Here is a 24047-nt window from a genome sequence, read left to right as displayed (position 1 = left end):
AAGTTGCCTGCAGTCTGAGTGACGTGGCAAAGTCTTGTGCATCTCACTGTCCACTGGGCCATGACCCATGCCTCTCTCCAGTGTGTCCACACTGCACAATGCCCGCCTGTTGGCCTCTTCACAGCTGACTGGGTATCTTTTGCCTAGTGAATTTTATATTGTTGAGTTCTGAGGGTCTTTACATATTCTGGAATTATTTTTTTACATTCTCTAGCATTTTGTATTCTAAGAAATCTTTGCCTATCCTAAGGCTATGAAGATTTTTTTCCTGTATTTTACTCTAGTTTTCATGGTTTCTGCTTATACATTCAGCTTTGTGGTTCATTTTCATTTGATTTTTGTGTATGGTCGCAGTGAGGCTGGTGGTTATTAATTTATGTTGCCACATAGACCACTCAGGTGTTTTCAGCACCATTGTTGAAAGATATTCCATTCCCCAATAGATTGTTTTTGGAGCTTTGATGGAAAATAAAATTTGTGAATCTCCTTCTGGTCTCTTAGTTCTCTTTTGTGACCGGTGTTAATCCTTTTATCAATACTGTCCTCTATAGCTTATAATTCTTGAAATTGGGAAATGTAAGCCCTCTGGTTTAGTTTTTCCTTTTTGAAGATTGTTCCAGTAATTCCAGGTTTTCTACTTTCCCACTTAGACTTTACAATCAGCATATCTTCTATAAAAAGATTGCTGGTGGGGCTGGGGCTGGGGCTGGGGCTCAGCCGTAGAGCGCTTGCCTAGCACGTGCGAGGCCCTGGGTTCGATCCTCAGCACCACATAAAAATAAAATAAGGATATTATTTTTTAAAAAAAGATTGCTGGTGTTTGGATTAGGACTGTATCCAATCTGCAGGTCATTCTGGGGACAATGGGCATCTTAACAATGTGGGGTCTTGTGGTTCATGAGCACAGTACATCTCTGTTTTTAGATCTTAGTTTATCTCAGTGGTGTTTTGTAGTTTCCAGTGTTCAAGTGTTACATGCATTATATTCAATTTATTCCTCACTATTTCGTGTTTTTTTCTATATTTACTGTGAGTGAAATTTTGTTTTTAATTTAATTTTTCATTTTTTTGTTAGCATATGGAAATAATACTAAGTTTCTTACATTGTCTGTGTACCATGTGACCTTACTAAACTAAATTCTCTTCTTCGTCATCATAAATTTTCATATACTACTTAGGAATTTCCTTTTTTATGATCATGTGTCTGTCTATGACTAATATAGTTTAACAGTTTTCTTTCTAATGTATATGCAAATCTTTCATTTTCTTGCTGTATTACAATGGCTATACCCTCCAATATGGTACTAAGTGGAAGTGGTGAGAGTAGACACCCTTGCTGTGTTTCTCATCTAATGGGGCTTTTACCATTAATTATGTTTAGATCCTAAGTCAGGTTATATTCCTTAGTTTTCTGAACATTTTAATGATATATTGGTGATGAATTTTGTCAAATGATTTTATTGCATTTTTCCTGTGTTCTGTTAACATGTTGAATTACAATGATTATTTTAAAAATGTTAAGATATGCATTTCCTTTTTATATATGGCTTAATTCAAGTTGCTAATAATCTGGTAAAAGAGTTTTGTATCTATGAGGATCATAGCTTTTTTTTTTTTTTACTCTTGTGTTCTTTGGTTTTGATGTGAGATAAATATTGACTTCAAAAAAGTGAATTGACAGCCTTCTCTACTTGTATTTTTTGAATATTTGTATGGGATTGGTGTTTTTTCTCCCTTAAATGCTACATAGAATGCACCAGTGAAGACATCTGGACCCAAGGTTTTCTTTGTAGGAAGGAGTTTCATATCTCTCTCTCTCTCTCTCTCTCTCTCTCTCTCTCTCTCTCTCTCTCTCACACACACACACACACACACACACACACTATGTATAAGGCTATTCAGCTATTCTATTTTTTCTTCATTTGTTTTTGTATCTTTTAAGGAATTTTTTCATTTTATCTAAATTGTCAAACTTATTGCCCTAAAATTGTTCTAAACATTCACTTTTAAAAAAAAATCTTTTTAGTGCCTGTACCATCATTGTTCTTTCCTGTCTGAATACCACCCCATTGTCATGACTCTCCAATCCACTTTTCTTGTGGTCCAAATTTGATGGTAGCGAATCCTTTCATTTTTTTTTTAATCAAGAAAATGTTTATTTTGTCTTATTTTTGCCATATTTTGCCCTTTATTTTTATATTTTAAAATGGCACATACTTGAAGTATAAAGTATTTAGTATTAATTTTTGTATATGGTATAAGGTATGGATAGAGAAGCCACATGTTGTTGACTATGGGTGTTCAATATTCCTGCAACATTTATTGAAAACAATATCCATGGAAATCCATTGGCTGAATATGTGTAGGCCTATTTTTGTTCTCTCCTGTTCCTTGATTTCTTTGGCTATCTTTATGCTATCATTTTCATTATTGTAATCCTATAATGAGTTTTCAAATCAGCTGTGTAAATCTTCCAATTTTGTTCTTTTTCAAAGTTGTTTTGAGTACACCAGGTTTTTGTTTGTTTTTACATTTCACTTTCACAATCACTTTGAAAATTTCTAGAACAAAAAAACTTGTTGAACTTTGAATGATATCACATCTCATTTGTAGAGTAATTTGGGAGAGTTGAACTCATGACAATATTGAGCATAGTATACTTCTCTATTTATTAAACCTCTCATCTCTGTCACTGATGTGTTATTGTTTAGATAATACAGGTTTTTCTTATGTATCCTATGGTTTTTCTTTCTTTTGACACTGTGAATGTTTTCAACTGATTTTCAAATATTAGAACAACCTCACATCCTGGGATGAACTGTATTGATCATGAGATCCTCCTTCCCTTTTTTTGGAGTCAGGTCTAACTGTTGCCCAGGCTGACCTCAAACTTGAAGCCTCCTGCCTCCACCTCCTGAGTTGTGGTAACCCTTTTTCACAATTTGGGATTCCATCATCTACCATTGTATATGAATGTTTGTCTCCATGTGCATGAGGATTGTTGATCTGAACTTTTTTTGTAGTATCTTCTTATGAGTTTGGTATCAGGGTAATTCTGGCTTCGTAGAATGAATTGGAAAATGTTCCTTTCTCATCAATTTTCTGGAACCGTTTGTGTAAAATTGACATTATTGCTTCCTTAATATTTGCTAACATTGACTAGTGAAGTCATCTTGGCCTGAAATTTTCTTTTTCGGAAGGTTTGAAACTTTAAATAAAATTTGTGTAGCAAATATAGGACTATTCCATTTTCTTATTTTTGGTTGACTTTTGGTAATTTTTGTCTTTTTAAGAAATTTATCTGTTTTACAGTTGCCTAATTTTTTAGCATAACATTTTTTATGATATTAACTTTTATGTCTGTATAATCTGTAGTGATGTCACTTCATTTCACTCATTTCTGATGTTGGTGACTTGTGTCTTTTCTGTTTTACCTATCAGTCCATCTAAAGGATTACAAATTTATCAACACTTTCAAAGTACCAGATTTTGGTTTCATTAGTTTTTCTCGGTTTCTTTTCTATTTTGAAAAAGGGCATTGATTTTTCTGTCTTATTTCCTTCCTTCTTAAATGTGGAATTTAGTTTTATTTTCTTTTTCTCACTTAAGTGAAAGTTGAGCTCATTGTTTTGAGCTTAACTGTATTCTTTTACTAATCGGTGCTATTAACTTCCCTCTGGGTTTTGCACAACTGTTAATATAATGTTTTCATTTTCATTCATTTAAAAATACTTTCTATTTTGAAATAGAAATATTTCAAAATATTTCCTTTTGATTTATCCTTAATCCATAGATTACTTTAAAGTGTGCTAGTTTAATTCCAAACACTTAAGAATTTTTCAAATATCTTTGTTATTTATTTCTAATTTAATTCCATTGTGGTCACAGAACATACACTGTATGTTTGGATCCTTTTAAATTATTGGTACTTTGTCAGTGTTCTTGATAAATGTTTTGTGTGCATTGTGTTTTCTGCTGCAGTTGAGGACAATGACCTGTGAATAATCATATCAAGTTGGTTGATAGTGATATTCAAGTCTTTCTATACCCTTTCTGATTCTGATTTGGGTACACTGTCAGTACTGTACCCAATTTCCTGTCTATTACAAGGTTTCCCCCCCTCTGACTGTGGGAAATGAACAATTCCTAGCCCTGTGTAACATCTTGAAATTGTTTTATGTGATCTTTTTCTGGGTTCTTTCCGAGCTTGTGTAGTTTCCTCACATATCTAATCTGTGGGGTTTTTTAAGAAATATTTTTATTAGTTTTTGATGAACCTTTATTTTATTTATTTGTATTTGGTGCTGAGAATGGAACCCAGTGCCTCATACATGCCAGGCAAGTGCTCTATCACTGAGCCACAACTCTAGCCTCTGGTTGTTTTTTTTTTTTTTTTTTTTTGGTATTAAGGATTGAACCCAAGGATGTTTTTACTACTGCACCATGTCCCCAGCCCTTTTTATTTTTTATTTTGAGATGAGGTCTTGTGAAGTTGCTTAGAGCCTCACTAAGTTGCTGAAGTTGGCTTTGAACTACTATCAGTCCTCCTGCCTGAGCTTCCTGAGTCACTGGGATTATCCAAACATACAGTGTGTAGATTATGGGTGTCACCGTTATATGTCTGTCTGCTCTGTAAGAACAGCTGTGATGTGGTCTGAAAGTGTGTGTCCTGGAGTCCATATGTTGGAGCTTAACCCCAAGGAGATGTATTAGGAGGGGGCTTTGGGAACGGATTAGGTCATGAAGGATCTGACTTATGAGTGGGACTCATGTCCCATCCTCATGTCCTTTTCTTGTAGAAAAGGCTGGAGAGAGTTAGCCCCCTTTGCCCTTTCTTCTTTTCCATGGGAGGACACACAGTTAACCTCACACGGTGAAGATGCAGCAGGAAGACTCAGGCTCTCTGGACACCAAGTGCGCTGGTGCTTTGATCTTGAATTTCTCAATCTCTAAACTGTGCAAAATAAATTTGTATTATTGATCACCATCCCATCTAAAGTGGTTTGTTATGGAAGCAGAAACTAAGAAGAGCTGGTTGAAATTTCTGACTATAAGAGTGGATCTATTTCCTTTTTTTGTTGATTGGTTTTCCTGTAATTAGCTGCATAAACATTTAGAATTGTAATGGTCTCCAGAACAATTGAATTGACTCTTTGATCATTGTGAAAAGACCTTCTTTATCCCTTGTAATATTCTTTACTCTGAAATCTATTTTTTGTGTATTATTAACATAAGCATTCCTTGATTATTATTAGCATGGGTCACCTTTTAATCTACTTGGGTCTTTATATTTAAGGAAGGTTTATTTTAGGCAGCATAGAGCTAGGTCTTATGATCTAATTTGCTCTCATATCTAGCAGTCTCCTTGGAATTAAAGTGTTTATCCTACTTTAATTTAATGTGGTTATTGATGTGGTTGTGTTTAAATCTTAAATTGTTGTGTTTATTAATCTGTTCAGTCTATTCTCCTTTTATCTTTCCTTCTTAGTAGTTTAGTGATTTCATCTTATCTTTTTTTTTTTTTTTAACTGTCTATGACTTGTGGATGTTTTTAGTGGTTGTTTACCTTCAAGTCGTATTCTGTCTCCTCTTCCAGAAGACTCTTAAGACAGTGCACAGATTTCCATTTCTTCCCTTGGGGCCTGTATGCTGTGGTTGTTGGGCTTTTTACCTTGTACATGTGCTACAGTCCCCATGGCACATTATTACTTTTGCCAGAATTAGCTCATAGTTTAAAAATTTTTTTGATAAACTGTTATGTGTTTTCTTATTATTCTTATTGCTTTTCAATGTGTGCGTAAATTCTGATCTGCTATGTTTTTCTTTGTGCCTTAAGGATTTCTTTTAACATTCCATGTGTTTTTATCTGTTAGTTAAAAATTATCGCAGCTTTATTTGTCTGAAAAATATCTATTTCTTTCTTTCTTTCTTTCTCTCATATTTGCAATGGGTAAAGGATATAGTCAAGAATTTCCCCCCAGTATTTGACACATGTTGCTCTACTGTCCCTCCCTTGCCTGGTTTCTCATGGGAAGTCAGCTGTCATTCTTGTGTTTGTTTCTCTGAATGTATCTTTTTCTTTGTTTGCTTTTAAGATTTTCTTTTCTTTCTTTCTTTTTTTTTTTTTTGTCATTAATTTCAAGCAGTCTAAGTGACATTCCTTGGTGTATTTTTTTTCTGTATGTTTTAGGGTTTGGGGGTTCTTTTTATCTGTGCATTTATGGTTCTAATCAAATTTGGCATTTTTTGAGTGGTTATTTCTTTTTGTTTCCCTCAGCCTCCACCCATCCCTTCTCCAATCACATTCATGTTAGGATTTTCAGATTTGTTCCATAGCTCACGGTGGTGGTTCTTCCCCGGTCTTCAAGGGTACTGGCCATTTCTTGTACAGTGGCTTATCTGCTACCTTGAGCAGACATTGCTTCATTTCATTGCTGTGTGTTTCATTTGGGTCTTTTAGAAATATCTCCATGTGGACTGTCTTTAACATTCTCACGCTTTCCTCGCCTTCTTGGCCACGTCGTAGGTAGCACGCAGCGGAAACTGTTCTATTGTTGTTTTCTCTTCACTCTGTCACCTGGGTTACTCCTGGGTCTCTGCTGATGGAGTTCCTTCACCACCGGTGGCCCTTCCCTGTATCTCTCTAGGTCTGCTCATTCTTGATTGGATGTCAGACATTGTGAATTTTACTTGCTGGGTGCTCAAGATTTGGTTCTTCCTTTACATGTTCTTGAGATATTATTCTTGGTTCCAGTTGTATTGCTTGGAAACAGTTTGCTCTTTTTGAGGATTTTAAGTTTTATTTGGTGGAATCCAAACAGCCACTATGCTAGAGGGAATTTGGCCTCATGGCTGACAGCAGTATACTAATGTCCTGTGTATCACAGGTCTTCCCCCCTTGACTGGGGAAACATGAACAATTCCTAACCCTTTGTGACACCTTGAAGTTGTTTTGTGTATTCCTTTCTGGGTTTTTCCCCTGAGCTTAGGTAGTTTCCTCACTTGAATAACTCACTGACCACTACTGATATTATATGTTACAGGGAAAGGAGTGTTAATATCTATTTTCAGTTCTGTCAGTTTTTGATCATGTATTTTGAAAGTCTGTTGTTAGGTGTATGCATATATGGGATTGTTTCGTCTTCTAGATAAGTTAACATTTTTATCTTTTCATAATAACTTGTATTCCTGGCAGTGTGACCTGCTCTGAAGTCTACTTTGACTGATGTTAATGTCAGCCTCTCTAGATTTCACTTGCTTGTGGTTTTTTTCTGTCCTTTTACCTCTGATTTATTTCATTGTATTTAATTTATTTCATTGTATTTAAGCCCAGGTGGCTTCAGATTTCTGGGCTCAAGTCATCCTCCTTCCTCAGCCTTTCAGAATTTAGGGTTTATTGTGTCTTTTTTTTAAAAGTTGAAATCCAACTTGAGTCTTTGTGTTGGTGGTTTTAGAAAATTTATAGTTAACATAATTACTGATAGGGTTGAATCTGGGCTTACCATTTTTTTATTATTACTTTTACTCTGTCTCCTGTTTTTATTCTTCTTCCTTTTTTTCTGTCTTCTTTGGATGATTTTAATATTCTTTTTTATTGTTATCATACACCATGATGTAGATGAATGTCCCCAAACATGCACATGTAAATGCTTAGTGCCCAGAGTGCCACTGTTGGGAGATACTGTGGACATTCAGAGGTGGGGTCTATGGAAAGCCTAGGTCCTGGGTGGACCCTTGGGAGGGGTTAGGGGACCCAGGTCTCCCTGACCTTCTCCCTGACTTGTAATGAGAGCGTTCCCTCACTCTGACACACTCCTGCCCTCACGTGCCACCCCTGTTGGAGGAGGCTCAGTCCAGTGGAACTGCCCAGTCTTGGACCTGAACCTTCAGAACCATGAGACAAAACAAACCTCTCTTTACAGATAGTAAAGTGTTAGGTGTTTCATTGTAATAACACGAAACTGAGTGATTTATTAGTTTTATCTATTAGCATTTTGGCTTTTTGCAGTATATGTTTAGGCAATTGCTGGAAGGATTTTAATATGCGTGCCTAATTTTTCACAATTCTACATATTCTAATATTTTTACCTCTTCAAGTAAAGCATAAAATTTTTTAATCAGATGGATCTTCTTACCCTCTATCCTTTTTGTAGAGTTAGATATGGATTATATTTACATAAATTAAAGGTCTCCTGCCCAGATGATGTAATAACTTATTTTCAACAGTCATACATATTTCAGATAACTTAAGTAAAGAGGAAACGTTCTAAAAATGTTTTCCCAGTCCTTTGCCTTTGTTGTCACTCTCCTTCACCCCTGAAGTCCCAGGTGTTCTCTGGCAGTATTCCCTCCGACCTGGAGAGCTTCCCTGAGTGTGGGTTTTAGGTGGAACGGGTCTGCTGCACGGTGCACTCAGGTCTTCTCCGCTCCTGAAGGGTTCTTCCTAACACTGTTCTTACTGTCCGTGCAGCACTGGTCCACTCCCTCTCTTTGACTGTTTTCAGTGTTCCACTGTCTTCTGGCCTTACATGTAATTCTTCATTTTTTTTTTTTTTTTCCCTGAGTGTGTTCAGTATTTTTAAAAGGGCTTTTCAGCAATTTGATTGTGATGGGCCAGGACTTGGTTTTCTTTGAACTATCTTCTTTGTGGTTGCATAGTCTTTTGACTCTCACAGTTTATGATGTTCACCAAATTTGGATAAATGTTAATTAATACTTGGAGGAAGAGGGAAGTACTTGGAGGGAAAGGAAAGGGAGAGGGAGAAGGAAAGAGGCCATTGTGGGCTTACTCCACGTGAGGTCAACAGTAGGTTCTGTTCACTTTTAGATTCCGTATTTTTTCTTTCCTTCTGGAACTTGCTGAAGGGTTTTAATCACAGTATCTTCCAGTTCACTAGTTTCTTTCGCAGTGTCTCATCTGCTGTTAATTTTATCTAACATATTTCCATCTCAAACATTGCCCATTTCATCTCTGGAAGTTCAATTTGAGGCTTTTTTTTTTTTCTCTATTTCTTCTGTATCTCTGCGTACCGTGCCCATCTGAGTGCTGAGGTTGCTTATTGTTTCTGTGGCCTTCTGTGGACAGAGCTAGGACATATTTTTGTTTTTAAAACAAAATACACTGTTGTTTATGCTGATTCTTTCAATTCAAATTTAGGATCCCAGAATTTTCTTTTGCTTTGTTTTTAATATTTTCATTTCTTTTTGCCTGAAAGATTTTATTTCTGTCTACCTTAACACAATTTTGGGGTTATATACTGGCACTAATGATAAATGAATGTCAGCAGTTTAAACTTTTTAATAGTTCTTTTTGTCCACAATGGGTATCTAATTAGGATCTATTATCAAATTACTGGTTTTCCATTAATGTATATTCAACTAAGGCTCTTTCATTAAATTAGTGTGCTCTAAAGTCTCTTAAAAGAAATCCTCTTTGTGTGGTTAACCTACCAAATCAATATTTGGTTAATTTCATTTGCTTAATTTTGCTTTCACATTTTATAGATTGCTTTTTAAGTTAATTTTGTTGTATAATTTAATAAAATATGTACATGAGTCTAGAGAAAGAGTTGGCAAGCTCCAGCTTGTGGGTCCAGTTTGGCCTGTGAGCTGTTTTTACGTGGCACTTGAGTGCAGAATGTTTCTCACATGTTAACCAGCCCCAACACTGACACACACTATTCAGCAGTGACTGTATGTAGCCCCCTGAAGTAGTGTGGTCTGGCCCTTTACAGAAAAAAAAAAAAAAAAAAAAACAACTGTGACCTTTGTTCTCAAGTCATATCTTCAAAACAAGGGGCAGTATACCAATGACAGCAGTATACCAATGTCCTATGAGAGAATGATGAAAAGTCTTACCCATAACCCTGTCTCTACCATTCTGTCTTCCCTTCTCTAGAGAAAACATTTTTATTTACTGATTTTCATTTTTGGTTTATCTTTCCACTTTCTCTAGTGTAAGCAGCTGGGGTGTGGCTCAGTGGTAAAGCGCTTGCCTGGCCTGCATGAGGTCCTGGGTTCCAGCCCCAGCCCTGCAATAAGTGAGTAGATCAATAGACGAGAAACAAGTGACACTTACTGCAGCTGCACGCCCAAGGAGCACACTGTCCTCCGCTGCTGCACTGCCCCTCTGCCTGGCGTCTCTCCACTGGGCCCGGGCAGGCCAGAGCACCTGCTTCTCCTCCACAGGCCTGCATTCTGGATGTCCTGAACGTCCTGCAGGGTACTCAGCCTTTCTTGCTTGATGGATGCTGGGCTGTGTCCATTTCTTTATTTTCATAGGCCGTGCTGCTTTCCATGACATCGTGTGACTCTGGGGTCAGTTCTCAGAAGTGGGGTTGCTGGTCTGTAGCATTGCTGGGTAGCTATGCACCACTTCATTTTGGTAGAAGTGGTGCAGACCCTGTGTGCAGGGGCCGTGTGTGTGTGGGTGCAGCACGTCTGTGCCCAGCCCCCAGTCACCTGTGGAGTGTGTTAGCAGACTTTGTGGTCTTGTCCGTCAGGTAGGTAGTGCTTGGCGTCTGGTGTCTCTGTCACGAGCAAGGCAGGAGAGTCGGAGCCTCTGTGAGCTGTTCTGCTGCCCATTTTCTATAGAGCTCTTGGTCCTTTTCATCTGTTTTTAGAAACAGTCTCTGAATTATTGATGGTGACCTTTGACTCTACTGTAAGTCGTAAATATTCTTTCCATTTGTCTTACTTCACTTCTTTTGTTTATTCACTTCTTTTCTGCCAGCCGAGAGTGTTTTTTCTCTTTTTGTATTTTCATGTAGTTTTCTCTTACTGCTTATGGTTTTGGGAGTCACAGTTGGGAAAGTTCTTCCAAGTTTGAGGTTCTGGAGAAATTCATTCATGTTTTCTCCCATTTTTAATGTTTTTTTTTTTTTTTTTTAAACATGTAAATTTTTATTTCTGTTCAAACGTATCAGCAGGGCACTGCTGACAGTCAGTGTACTATGTGTTGGCTCCTTGTGTGAATGGAAACCCTGGAAGGGGGCCCGTGCTGCCCTCCAGCTCAGTTTTAGTGAGGACTGCCTGCATCCTGGCGTTGGAGGAGACCGGAGTGCTTATCTTCTAGGCAGAGGAATGGAAGTGTGGAGAGAAGGGACTTGCCCAAGAACACTTAGCTCTATCCTGGGGTGCCGGCTCTTGGCTGGCTCAGAAGAGGAGGCTCATGAGCATCTGCTGCGCGCTGGGTGCTCAGCTGGGCGTGACGCCTTTGTTAAGATGGAGGTCTCTTGTTGTCCTACATTACAGGTGTGGAGACTGAAGAACAGAGAGGCAACTTACTAGTCACACAACTAGTAATAGGCCTCGGACTTCCCGGGGCACTTGCCTAAGCACTTTGGCCCTCCCAGTTGGCGCCCTGTCCCTGTTCATCTGGAGAGGCCCTCCCCCTGCCTCTCGTGTTGATGTGGCACTGTGCCTGTGTGCACTCCCTCTGCCCTTCTCCCACCTCTGCCCAGGTCTTGGAGCAGCTTTTCTTGGTCTCCATGTCCCTGGGCCAGGGCAAGGCCTGGCCTGCTCTGATTCCGAGGGGCCTGTGAATGACCTCCGAGGTCTCCTTCAGGGGTCCAGTGGAGCCAGCAGCAGAGGGCCCGTGTGAGTTGCCTCGGCCTGGCTGCAGGATAGAGCTGGGGGCCTTGGGCCCTCCGGTTGCTGTCTTTTAAGTCACTGTTTTTCACTCATGCATTTACCCAGCAGTTAATCTAGCACACTTGACTGAGGCCTGCCAAGACTACCTCAGAGGCTGGGCAGTAAAGCTTTTGTCGTGGCGTGAGTGGGAGCCGAGGCTGGCGGGAAGGGAGCTCGGGCTCCCGAGGTGCCCAGAGCAGGGTCCCCCGCAGCCCCACTATGCCCAGGCCTGGGTGCAGAGCACTGGCAAGGTCCTGAGAGAAATGGCCTGCACCCTAGCCCTCCTCTTTCTGAGGACTCAACTCTGGGCCTGGAGAGGGAAGGGATCTCCCTGTGCACATGGTGGTCGCCGTGGGCTCCAGGCAGGAGCCTCGCCTGTGCCCTGGGCCTGTGCACTGGAGGCCAGAAGCCACGGAGGCACAGCGAGTCTTCCTGAGAGTCAGCAGCAGCCCAGCACTGCCCACGTTAGCTGGCGGCCCAGCTGAGCCTTGTGCTGGGCCTTCAGGGGTTTTTCATCACCCCTGCAGGTGTCACAGTCTGTCCTCCACTGTCCCCAAGGCTTTGTACCTGCTTGTCTGCCAGGACCTGAAGTTGCCAGAGGAGTCCCTTTTGGTTGCAGCTAGTCTAGTCTGGGCAATGACTTCCCCCTGGGATGGGAGGCACCAGCTGTCCATCTCATCAAGGTTGCCATAAAATCCACTAACCAGACACACAAATGGCCCCTCTGCTGTTTCCCAGGGACTGAGCAGCATGAAGGCAGTCAATCATGTTCCCAGACGATCGCTTAGACGATGGCTCCAAAGGCCAGCCTTCTACTGACAGCCGCGTTATTGGCAGGGATCGCCCATAACACGGCTTGTTTCCCGGCCATTCAGTTTTATGACACCCAGTGGGCTGGGCCATTTCTGTCTATTCTGGGGGAATGTATAGAGGTTTGCCTTGGGAGTGGCTGATGTGTGGGTAGGGCACGCAGGCAGTTCTGCTGGAGACAGAGCCAGGAGCCACAGCTCCTGGGCACCTTGCCTCCTCGGGGCCTTCACAACGCCTCCTGCATTCCTTCCTGTTCACCCGCTGCAGAGCCTGAGGGACCGAGGCTGGTGGGGAGCTGTGGTGATGGGCCACATGGAAGCTCGTGGTTCTGGCACAGAGATGGGAGTTGCCCAACATCCGTGGTGCCTGGCCACAGCAGTTTTATATGAGCTGGTGATACTCTGGGGGCTGTTCTGTGGCCACCATGGAGGAGAAATGTCTCAGTGCACAGGCCACACCCAGGGACATGTGCTGGCCAGATTTGCTTCTCTCCTGGTGTCTGGTGCCCAACTGTCTCCAGACTTCCTTTTCCTTCTGTGAAGCTTAGCGATTGAGAAGGCTTTGGGAGAAGAGAGAGGGGAAGGGAGGTGTGCAGGGCTGTCGGGGCCTGGGGTGGCCCATAGAGCTGGTGGTGCTGGGGTGAGACTGGACTCCACTGCTAGACCTGGAGCCAGTGAAGAGGTCTTTTCAGAGCCACCCTGTCAGAGCCTTGCTTCCTTGCCTCCCTTCTCACGAGAGTCGACAGTAACACTGCCTTGGGGTGCTGCTGTTCTTGGGAGCTGGGATGTGCAGCTCATCAGAGCAGATATCATGCACTGTGATGATGTGCACGGTCCTTTCTCAGGTCCTCCCAGACTGGCAGGTAGACCATGGCAGCAGTAGCACAGCTCTGGGGGCCCTGGCAGGGCTTGGCACTGCACCCCAGCCCACCCTGTGAGGCTCAGGTGTGTCTGGTAGAAGCCTGGTGTGTGGAGAACACACAGGAAGCAAGTGCCAAGTAGCCCCTGCTGCCTAGGCTGCTGTTGCAGGCATCTTTGGGAGAAGAGAGAGGGGAAGGGATAGCTGTTGCAGGGCTGTCGGGGCCTGGGGTGGCCCATAGAGCTGGTGGTGCTGAGGTGAGATTGGACTCCACTGTCTCCCTGTCCTGCATCCAGGGGTCTGCAGGGTGACCTTTTCTGCTCCTTGACCACTTTTTGTGCCTCACGGGCCCACCTTGAAGTCACTTTAGCTGAAGGCTACTTCTGAAGAGACTCAGAGAAGAGCAGTCATTTGTTACTACCCTTGCCCATGAATTTAACCCCAGGAACTGGCCAGTAAGAAACTGAATTGGGGCCCCAGGCATGGGGAAAGGATCTGCACCACTCTGGCTGTGTGACCTTGAGCCAGTCTCTACCTCTCTGAACTTAGTATCTCTCACCTGTCTAAATGAAGTCTGTGGAGGGCTGTATTTAATGGGAATTCAGGGTGTGCACTTGAAAGGGAAAACAGAAAACACCAGTCAAAAATTTTTGCAGACTCAGTTTCTTGATTTGTGAAGACAGTTCATTCCACAGCTGGCAGGACTGAGCTGTGTTGGTGCCGCAGCCGTGTGTTGGCACCCTGGGAGCTGGAACCTCGGCGGCCTGGGCACACTGGCCTTTTCTGTCAGGGTGCAGTGATGTCACGGCATCCTTGTTTGTGAATGGAGCTTCTCTTGGTTCTCGGATGGCCTCTCCCCTGCCCAGCCCAGGTGGAGTTGGAGTAGCAGAGGGTGTGGAAAGTAGCCTTGAAGAAGCAGAAGGGGCACGGTCAGAAGATGAGGTGTGCCTCCAGAGCTGGAGTGTGTCTGCCACTCTGGCCTTAGGGTCTGTCTCCAGGAATGCTTGCTCCCTGTATCCCTGTCACTCCTCCACGGACAATGGTTCGGGCCTTTGTGAGCTGGGAATTATGTGACGTCGATATTGATGAGTATCACCACGCCCTTGGGGGCCTCGAGCAAGGCCTGGGCCCTTCTTCAGCGCGTTTTCATGGGGCACCTGCTGTTCTCAAGGGGCCTGTGTGCTGGAGAGGCTGGTGCTTCGTTGGACCCACCCACGTGGCAGCAGGGGGACGCGGTCATGGGACTAGGCTGTCATGGGGGAGGCATCACAGAATAGCCCCAGGAGCTGCAGGCACTGGCCTGCTGGGAAGCCGGGGTTCCTCCTCTGCACAAGCACATGGGGCTGCTCTGCTAGAGCGAATATGGCCCAGAACCGCTTCAATAAACCCACCGCCTCCTGGGTGCCTGGGTAGGCACCTGCCCTGTGCTCGCGGGCTGCCCTGTGTGACCAGTTTCTACTCCTACAGGTGGTGAGAGGCTACAAGGCAACCATCCAGCAGACCTTGGACATCCTCTTTCTCCAGGAAGGCTCTGAGTTCCTGAGCAGCACCGACGCTTCTACCCGGGACTCTGCTGACCGTACTATCATTGCCTGGGATTTCCGGACCTCCGCCAAAATCTCCAACCAGATTTTCCACGTGAGAAGCTCTATTTGGCAATGTTCTCAGTTTCAACCCTGACATGTTCCTGTATCCCTGGTCTGTCTGGGTTCCCAGGCCCCTCCTGTGGGACAGGGTTCAGCTGCCTGAAATCTTCAGGATGGGGCCCAGGAGCGAGCTGCCAGCACTGTCTACAGGCCCCCAGAACAGCGCTCCTGCTTTCCTATCCTTACACAGGACCCACCACAGTTGGGGCAGCCCCACTAGATGAAGGGAAAATGGCCCTGTGACCTGAGAGGCCCTAAGCCTCCCACTGCCAGCCCAACCAGCCAAGCAGAAGGGGTGTCTTGACTTCTCTTGCTCAGCATCTTTGGTAGGTGGTGCTTGAAGTAGAACACCTTTGCTAAAGTCCTGCGTTCATCACCTGCAAGGTGGGCCATGGGACCATTATTTAGCCCCCCCGCCCCCATACTGGTGATTGTACCCAGGGGCGCTATACCACTGAGCTACACTCCTAGCCCTTTTTATTTTTCATTTTGAGGCAGGGTCTTGTTAAGTTGCTGAGACTGGCCTTGAACTTGCCATCCTCCTGCCTTAGCTTCCCAAGTAAGCTGAGAGGGCCTCTACACCAGCTTATTAAGCCTCTTTTTTGGAGGGGCGTAACTGGGGATTGAACTCAGGGCACTCGACCACTAAGCCACATCTCCTGCCCAATTTTTTTTGTATTTTATTTAGAGATGGGGTCTCACTGAGCTACTTTGTTCCTCACTCTTGCTGAGGTTGGCTTTGAATTCACGATACTCCTGCCTCTGCCTCCTGAGCCACTGGGATTATAGGTGTGTGCCACCGTGCCCAGTTAAGCCTCTTTAATTTTTACTTTTCCTGTTAGAAAATTAAGAATGAGAGTTAGATGCTATGGCCTTTGCCCGTAGTGTCAGCTATTCAGGAGGCTGTAGCAAGAGGATCACTTGAGCCCAGGAGTTGGAAACCAGCCTGGGCAACATACAAGGCCCTGTCACAAAACAAAAACAAACAAACAACAACACCACCACCAACAACAAAACAGAAAATTGAGGATGATATTCTTTACTACAGAAAGTGGTTTTGAGAATTAAGGGAGAATGCTCATAAAGAGCACCTAGCACAATGCTAGGCGCAGGGAGTGCTGCATTATGTTTTCACTGTCTTTACCAGTATCAGCGCCACATTCGCTGTCCCCCACCAGCACCAGTGTCATCACCACCACTCCTTGTCCTCCCCCCATCATCATCTTCACCATCACTATTACTGTCAGCACCGACACCATCCTGGCTCCCATCATCACTACAACAGTCACCACCTGATCATCACTACCGTCATCACACCACAGTACCACCACCAGCGCCACAGCCACCATCACCACCACCAGCACCACAGTCACCACCACTACAACCACCATCATCACAATCATGACCACCACTGCCAGTTATCACAGCTGTCCCCACCAGCACCCGTCACCACCACCAGCACCACTGTCACTAGCACCAGCACCACAGTCATCACTACTATAGCCACCAGCAGCAGCACCAACCCCATTATTACCACTGTTGCCTTTGGAGATTGCAAATCTGAGTTTAAAGTGCTGTCATGTGTGCAGGCCCCTTCTCCTTGTTTTGACGGTTCCAAGTGGCCTGAGCAAATCCACTGCCTCCTCCCTACAGGGGTTTCTAATGCTGCCCACTAGGAAGGAAAGGCCCCGGGAAGGGCTCAGGGGCACGCCTGACCACGGAGGGCACCTCTGACCACGGAGGGCACCTGTCTGCAGGAGCCCGTAGAGACCTGGAGCCAGGCTGATGAAGCATGTCCTGCCTGAGCTGCTGGCCGGGCACAGCTGCCTCCATGCTCTGTGGGGCAAGCAGGTGCTGTGCCAGCAGCTCACGCCAGGGAGCACATCATCCGGCCACCATGGCTTCTGTGCCTCTGATGTATATTGTCCTGAGGGCTCCTCACTTTGTCCTCTTGAGTGGGGTCATTTCAAGACTCTGACTTAAGTCTCACACGTTAAAGGCCAGGTCTAGTTGAGGGGGGAGTTCTTAGAGTTCTTTCTGTGGGGACCCCACCCCCTTGTGATTTGAACAGTTTATTCCCACTTTACCTATTCATTTGGCCATTTACCTCCTCATTTCCTGGGCCTTTTGGCTATGTGAGATCCTGGGTTGGGCAAGGCTGGGCCATGGGACTGGGGTTCACCATGGAGGTAGGGAGGTGGGCAGGACCACATGAGGCAATGTCCCAGGGCTCAAGAATTAGGATGTGGATATATTTGGGGGCCATTTTTTATCCTGCCACAGGGTTTCAGGTAGCTTCTAGGAGCTGGAGAAGGGCAAGGAAATGAGATCCCACACAGCCTGGTGAAGGGACACAGCCCTGAGGACATCCAGATTTTAGCCCAGTGAGAATCCCATCAGATTTCTGACCTCTAAAACTGCATAATAACTTTGTGTTGTTTTAAGCCACTAGATTACAGCGGCAGTAGGAAACTCATTCAGACCTTCAAGCCAAGGCCTGGCTGGAGGGTACCAGGCCTCAAGAGCAGAGTGAAGGCTGGAGGTGAAGACCCCCGGAGCAGCCTTCTCTGACCTTCCTGTGGTCTTGCTGTTTCTCAGGAGAGATATACCTGCCCCAGCCTTGCCTTGCACCCAAGAGAGCCTGTATTCCTGGCACAGACCAATGGAAACTACCTGGCCCTCTTCTCTGCTGTGTGGCCTTACCGGATGAGTAGACGGCGGCGCTATGAAGGACACAAGGTACACAGAGCCTCCTGGTAGGCAGCACCAGAAATGGACTTGGGGCCCAGGGCACGATCCTCTGTCTGGGTAGATTCTGCCTTCTCTTTCCTAGGCTTTTGTCTACCCCAGATCCTGGGCCAATCTGAAAGCACTAGTGAGCTCATAAGGACAGTGGTGGAGTTGAGGGCAGGAGCAAGCCAGAATGGGCATGGGGCCATCTCTGCATCAGCCTCTTCCCACCCAAGGCCTCCTTTGCTGGGCAGAAGGGGCCAGAAACTCGGTGACTTATCACTGAGGCTGCTCCAGCCGGCTTCCTCTGGACCCTCCTTGGAATGTGGCCCATTCCAGAGCCTCTCAGAAGAACTGGCTTGGCCTCAGGGCTGCTGGGCCTCAGGTGTTCCTCTGTAGAGTGGAGTCATAATCCTGATGCACAGGTATCCTTGAGGACTGGGTGTGGCCCACTCACCACCCCCATGTCTCTACAGGTCGAAGGCTATGCAGTGGGCTGTGAGTGTTCTCCGTGTGGTGACCTGCTGGTGACAGGCAGTGCTGATGGCCGGGTCCTGATGTTCAGCTTCCGCACAGCCAGCAGGGCATGTACGCTGCAGGGGCACACGCAGGCCTGTGTTGGCACCACCTACCACCCCGTGCTGCCCTCCGTCCTCGGCACCTGCTCCTGGGGAGGTGACATCAAGATCTGGCACTGATCCCAGCTGGGCCTGGGGCCCCCTTCTTCCTCAGGGAAGGGAGTTTGGGCACTGAAATTGGCTCCACCTGCTGAACCTCTGTTTCCTCATTTGTAAAGTGGGGACGAGAGTCTGTCTCAGGTCTTTGAAGACGACATGAGTGAAAGCACCTGCCAGGTGGCCGGTGATGCCCAATAAACGTTGCTTTTCTACTTCTTAGGCTATGTCAGCAACAGATGTGCATTAGCAGCTCTCTCCTGCCACCCAACTCCCAGGCCCACTGGGATGCTGAAGACAGGAGAGGGCAGGGGAGCTCGAGGTGGGCCATTCTGCTTTGCTGATCCTGAGAGGAGTGTCTCCAGGGCCAGCGGGCTCTGCGCCTGGCTCTGCCCTTGGGAACCCTGTGCCAGAGCTCTGTGGCCCTGCCAGCCTCACAGGGCCCCAGCCCCTTCCTCCCGCACAGTATGTCCATCTGGTCCCTGCTCTGCCCAAGACTCGCATCCCCTGGGATGACGGACTGTCCTGGGGAAGGGGTGATGTGGAGAAGCAGTCCCTGCAGAGCCTCTCGCGGAGCTGGGCTGGGTGAACCTTGACTCCTCAGGGGCCTGGGCATGTCAGTGCACACTGAATCCCACCAGAACTGTCGTTGAGGGGCCATGCCTGCTAGGAGGGCACATGCAGAACCCAAGGGCCCCCCCCACCAGCAGATGAGGGTGGGGACCCCAGGTGGCTCGGAAATCCTCCTGGAGGAGGCAGGCCTCCAGCTGGCAAGGAGGGCATCCTGGAGGACAGGCAGCAAGGAAATGCTGAGGATGCGAGGAGGAGGCTGGGGCAGGCTGAGAGCCGTGCAGCTTGTCCACTCTGCTGCTGAGACGTGGCAAGGCACCTCCCCTCCCAGCCTGTTTTCCGTCTACAAAGTGGGAAGTCAGAGGAGCTGGCCCACAGGCTTGCTGGGGGCGGGGGCTGAGGAGAGGGCAACTCTCTTGGGGTGTCGGGCACAATGGTGCCAGCTATGGGAGGAGGCTGAGCTGGCCCAGGGCTGCCGTGTGAGGCAGTTCAGTGTGCGGGGGGGAGGGGGGTCTTCTTGGGGTCCACAGGAAGGGTATCCTAGACAGAGGAATGAGCAGAGCAAAGGCCTTGATTTGTCCTGTGCTGAGGGCCTAACCCTTCCACCTTCATCCTTGTGGCCTTGTCCCTAGTCCACTGTCAGAGCAGAGCAGTCTGCAAAATAGATGTCATGCAGAGGCAGTGCCAACCGTGTGCTTAGCCTGGAGTGAGGAAGCCGGAGCTGAGCATGGGGTGCAGGGAGAGTGGGACATGAGCCCCAGTGTGCCCTACCATGACTTTCAGGGTAAATGAACTGGTGCCCCAGGCACATGGGGCACAGGGCCCAGAGCCCTTGTGCTTCTGTGTTGGACACGGTAGGGACTTAGGTTGAGAGCATCTTATTTTTCTATTTTTAGGCTCAAGAATGGCTGATTTGGTAACAGTAGTCGTGCCCCATATCTAGTGTGCCTGGCCCCTGGAACAAATGATGGCACCCACTGGGCGAGGGCTGTCCACCAGTCTGGGGGAGCTGAGACAGCCTGGTGCAGGGAGAGGGGTGCTTCTCACATGGCTGCCCTCCTTCTCACACCTGTCTTGGCCTTTGCCCTTTATTCTCCAATCCGTGGCACTGGGAGCCCCAGGGAGCTCTGAGGCCAGCCCAGGTCATTTCCCACCCCGCAGACTGACGGTTGCCTCCTCTGTGCACTGATGCTTTAGGGCCTTTGCACCCACAGTCACAGGTGCTGGGCCATTGTCGCTCCCCTGTAAATACCTACTCTCCCGCCCTCATTAGGGCCTTGCACAGACCTCAGGGAATGAGCTTGTTTCACACTCAGCCCACAGAGCACCTGGCTGCACTTGATGCTGCCCTACCCCCAACATAGTCAAGTGCTCTGAGTTGGAGCTCCTGCAACCTCTGTCCCTGGCCTCTGGTACACAGTTGGTGCTCCAGGAATGGCTGCAGACTTGACCTGTGGGCAGGATGCATGCTGCGGTGTCAGATTGACTTTGACTTTGTTGCTCTGCATCCTGAGGCAAGCTGCATGACTACTCTGGGCCTTGGTTTCCCTTTCTGCAAAATGAGGAGCTGAGGATACTCATCTTGTGGGGATTAGTAAGACTGGTCTGTGCAGCTCCTTGTAGGTCCCCTATGTGCTAGGTACTCGGGCAGTGGCGGTTGGCAGTGTTGATGTCAGGCTGGCCACTTGACAGATGTAGGCATTGCACCAATTTAGGCCAGAGGGTGTGGTTTGACTCCATTCTCAGAACTTGTCATGGGGCCAGAGGTTGGGGGGCCCTGTTGTACCCTTGCAGTCGCGCTGCTCTCCGGGCATTGGCCTTGTCCATGTTGGGTCTCAGGGCTGAGGCTGAGGGGCTGGGGGCTGCCTTCTTTCCTCCTCCCCATTTGATGAGGCTCAGGGAAGGACTTGAGTGGCCGGCTTCTGTCAGGCTCATGGGCCAGGCTCGTGGGAGCTGTGAATCATAGTTCCCAGGATGGCGCTACTTCTGAAGTCCCTTTCTTTTCCATGTGATTCCCCACCAAACCCAGGACCCCATGGATATTTTCATGAGTGTCTCCCCAGGTCCAGGCGCATTTGCTGGATGAGGAGTGGTATATAAGCAGACTGGACATAGTTGAAGGGAGGCCTTGCCTTCTTGGGGCTGCTCGCACCTCCTTTCCTGCCCCCACTTCACTGCCAGCCCCAGGTCCTGGGTCCTAGGTGCCTGCCTTACACACAGCACTACCCTGGGTTTCCATCTTTCCTGGAGTGTCTTGTGACGGGGATGTCCACCACTCTCTGCTGATGGTGTCCTTTCTATTAGCATCATCACTGAATTGCTCCGAGGCAGAGTCAGGCCTCAGCATGAGTGTGCCTTGGCACTACTTCCCCTTCACCAAGACCACCCAGCACCTCTCGTGTGCTGAGCACACACCCAGCACTGTGACCCTGGGGACCTGGAGCTGGGAGACCTGTTCAGATCCAAGGCAGTCCCTGCTTGCGTGGGACTGTGCAGGTGCTCTGCTTCTGAGCCTGTTTCCTCATCTGTAAAGTGGGCCAGTCGGCGGGAGCAGGGCACATGAGGCAGAGGTGAGGGCTTTGTAGATCATCTCCCTGAAATGCCATCCACACCTCTACCTCTGAAGTCCCTTTCTTTTCCAAGCTTGAACAGACCCAAAGTTGTGACAAACAAAACCAAAGTTGTGACCCTCCTGGGGCAGGGGGACAACTGGAAGCCCACTGTGATGGCTTCTTAGGGCCATCCCTCTGGGACGGGAACACAGGTGTGGGAGCGGCTGCCGGCCTGCGCCTCTGGCTGTGGGGCTGTGGAGTTGGGAAGAACGGGCGGGTGTGCTCGGTGCTCCTGTCTGTTTCCTTTTCCAAGTGTGTTCTTCCAAAGAGCAAAGACTGACTTTGATCCTTGGCAAGGTGTTGGGGAGTTCACCATTTGCAATTTTAAAATAAGAAAACTAAATTTAGGAAACAGAGCAGGAGTGAAGAGCGTGGGCTCCTCTCCACCCACCTTCCTGGGCTGAGCGCTCACCTTTATCTACCTTTAAAACCCCAAATGCCAGCTCCGAATCTGTGCTGGGAGCAGCAGCTTCATCCCGAGATACTGCGCAGGCTGTTGGATGCCTGCTGGCCTGTGCACCGGGTGTGGCTGCGGCTTTTATTCTGAGTGGGACTTGGGTTCACAGCTCCTGCAGTGTGACCGTGATCCCCACCAATCACTGAGGAAGCCATCTCTGAGGGGCCAGGGCTGCCTGACCCTAAGGATTGTGCCTGACTTCCAGTCTAGCTAGGTCCTTTATAAAGTGGGGCCGCCCACTGTCTAGAGGGGCCCTGGAGGTGATCAGCATCCTCAGGCTGCAGAAGGGGAAACTGGGCCAGAGGGGACCTGGTACTTTCTGGGGCGGCATGGCCCGCTGGCTGCAGAGCCCAGCCGTGCCCTGTTGAGTGGAGGTTGAGACATGGATGGATGGGTGGGTGGGTGGGTGGTGTGTGCACAGGAGGAACCTCACTGAAGATGAGGCAGAGGAGCAGGCAGAGGAGGAGGGAGCCTCACCCTGGCTGGCCTGACTGCCTGGATAGATGGGATCTTCCTGCAGTAACCATCCAGCTGTGGCAACAGGTCAGAAGGCCTGAGCCCTTGGGGAGGCCCTGGGAGTATCAGCAGCTCCTGGAACTCCTAGCTGTCACGTCTGCAAAGAACTCCTACTCATCCCTCAGCACCCAGAAGGAGTCTCTCCTGCTGACCCCTTTCACTCTTTCTCTTAGAACAGTGAGAACCCTCCCCTATTTGGATAACAATGGGTCCTCTGTACCTGAAGCCCTGGGCCCTCTGTACTTGAAGCCCTGTTATATCGGATGCCTCCCAGGAGAACCAAGTCCCTGTGGTCAGCATAGCTGGACAGCTGGGTTCAGCACTGGGGAGAACAGGGAAACACCAAGCCCCAGCCCAGGGAATTTGGGGAGAGAAGATGTGGGCCAGAGCTATACGCACCTAGGAGTCCCAGTGTCCTACTGAGCCCACTTAGAGCCAGGAGGTTTTGGAAAGGCAAGTGTAGGTTCCTAGCCACAATCCCCACCCAGCCCTGAGCAGGCGCCCAACCATCTGAAGTGCTCTGGAACAAGGCAGTGGTAGCTCCAGTTGTGGCTGCCTTTGGAGGCCGGGGCAGGACTTCAGGCCATGAACCACACCTGGAGAAGCAGATATGATACTCCTCTGGAGGAGGAAACTTTTGTCCTAGGCCTGGCAGAACCCCCCTAGTACACTTTCAAGGACAAGAATGAGCATGCATCAAAGATAACCAGGAACATAAAGAAACATGGCAACATGAGCAGGAACCAAAGAAATAGACCCACGTGATTCCACAAGATGGAAGGAGCAGACACAAGCTTGAAAACAGCTCCAGGGAATAGGGAGTCATAGATGGTAGCACAGTGATTTGCAGGAGAACCAAACAGAATGTCTGGAAAAGGAAAACACAGGCAATTGAAATTAAAAACTCAGTGGTTATTTGGCAGCTGAATGAACACAGAATCAGTGGAAGACATCATGTGGATTACAGCTAGGTGACAAAATTAGGGAAATGGTTAAGGGAGAGCAGGGGGTACAGTTGGGGGGCTGCTACAGGCCTGCTGGCAGCCCAGAGAGAGAGAAAATGGACTGAGAAATATATTTTTAAAAAACAATAGGGTGGTTTTTCCAGAATTGATAAAATACACCAATCTACTGGTTCAAGACTCGCTGTGAGTCCTAAGAAAGGCACCCAGGTGTACCTTTGGGAATGGCAGAAAGCTAAAAGCCAAAGAGAAGCTAAGTGACTGTGAAGAACACAGCTAGCTTTCAGGCGAGCTCCCCATCCCCATGGGAGCTAGGGTACTGCAGGAAAGACCTGCTAGCGTCTGTCCCGGGCAAAAACAGCACTGGGGACAGGGGTAAAGTGGGCATCCTCAGATAATGATAATAGACAGCCACCAGCAGAGCTGCGCTCAGGAGAGTTTGAGAGTCTGCTTAGGTGGGAGCAGTAAGGCGCGAGAGGAGCCGTGTTACGTCGTGGGATGGCAGGGCCAAAGCTGTGCAGGAGGGAAGAACTAGGACTGCTGAGGAGGACTGCTGAGAGCAGGCAACGCCCCATCTTAGC

At 47.3% G+C, this 24047-nt stretch overlaps 1 protein-coding gene across 3 annotated transcripts in view; it reads left to right on the top strand.

Moving 5' to 3' along the window:
* Wdr25 (WD repeat domain 25) overlaps positions 1 to 18571 on the top strand; it is a 133982-nt gene extending 115411 nt beyond the window's left edge. For all 3 annotated transcript variants that reach the window (XM_027946735.2, XM_027946736.3, XM_027946734.3), the window contains exons 5-7: positions 14767 to 14937; positions 17544 to 17684; positions 18152 to 18571. In XM_027946735.2, coding sequence (XP_027802536.1) covers positions 14767 to 14937; positions 17544 to 17684; positions 18152 to 18373 — 534 coding nt within the window. In that variant the 3' untranslated portion in view covers positions 18374 to 18571. The remainder of the gene's footprint in view (positions 1 to 14766; positions 14938 to 17543; positions 17685 to 18151) is intronic.
* Positions 18572 to 24047: the final 5476 nt, after the last annotated feature.

The sequence above is a fragment of the Marmota flaviventris genome, chromosome 2 (genome assembly GCF_047511675.1).
Source record: "Marmota flaviventris isolate mMarFla1 chromosome 2, mMarFla1.hap1, whole genome shotgun sequence".
Classification (NCBI taxonomy): Eukaryota; Metazoa; Chordata; class Mammalia; order Rodentia; family Sciuridae; genus Marmota; species Marmota flaviventris.
This window is presented reverse-complemented; position numbering and strand designations above follow the sequence as displayed.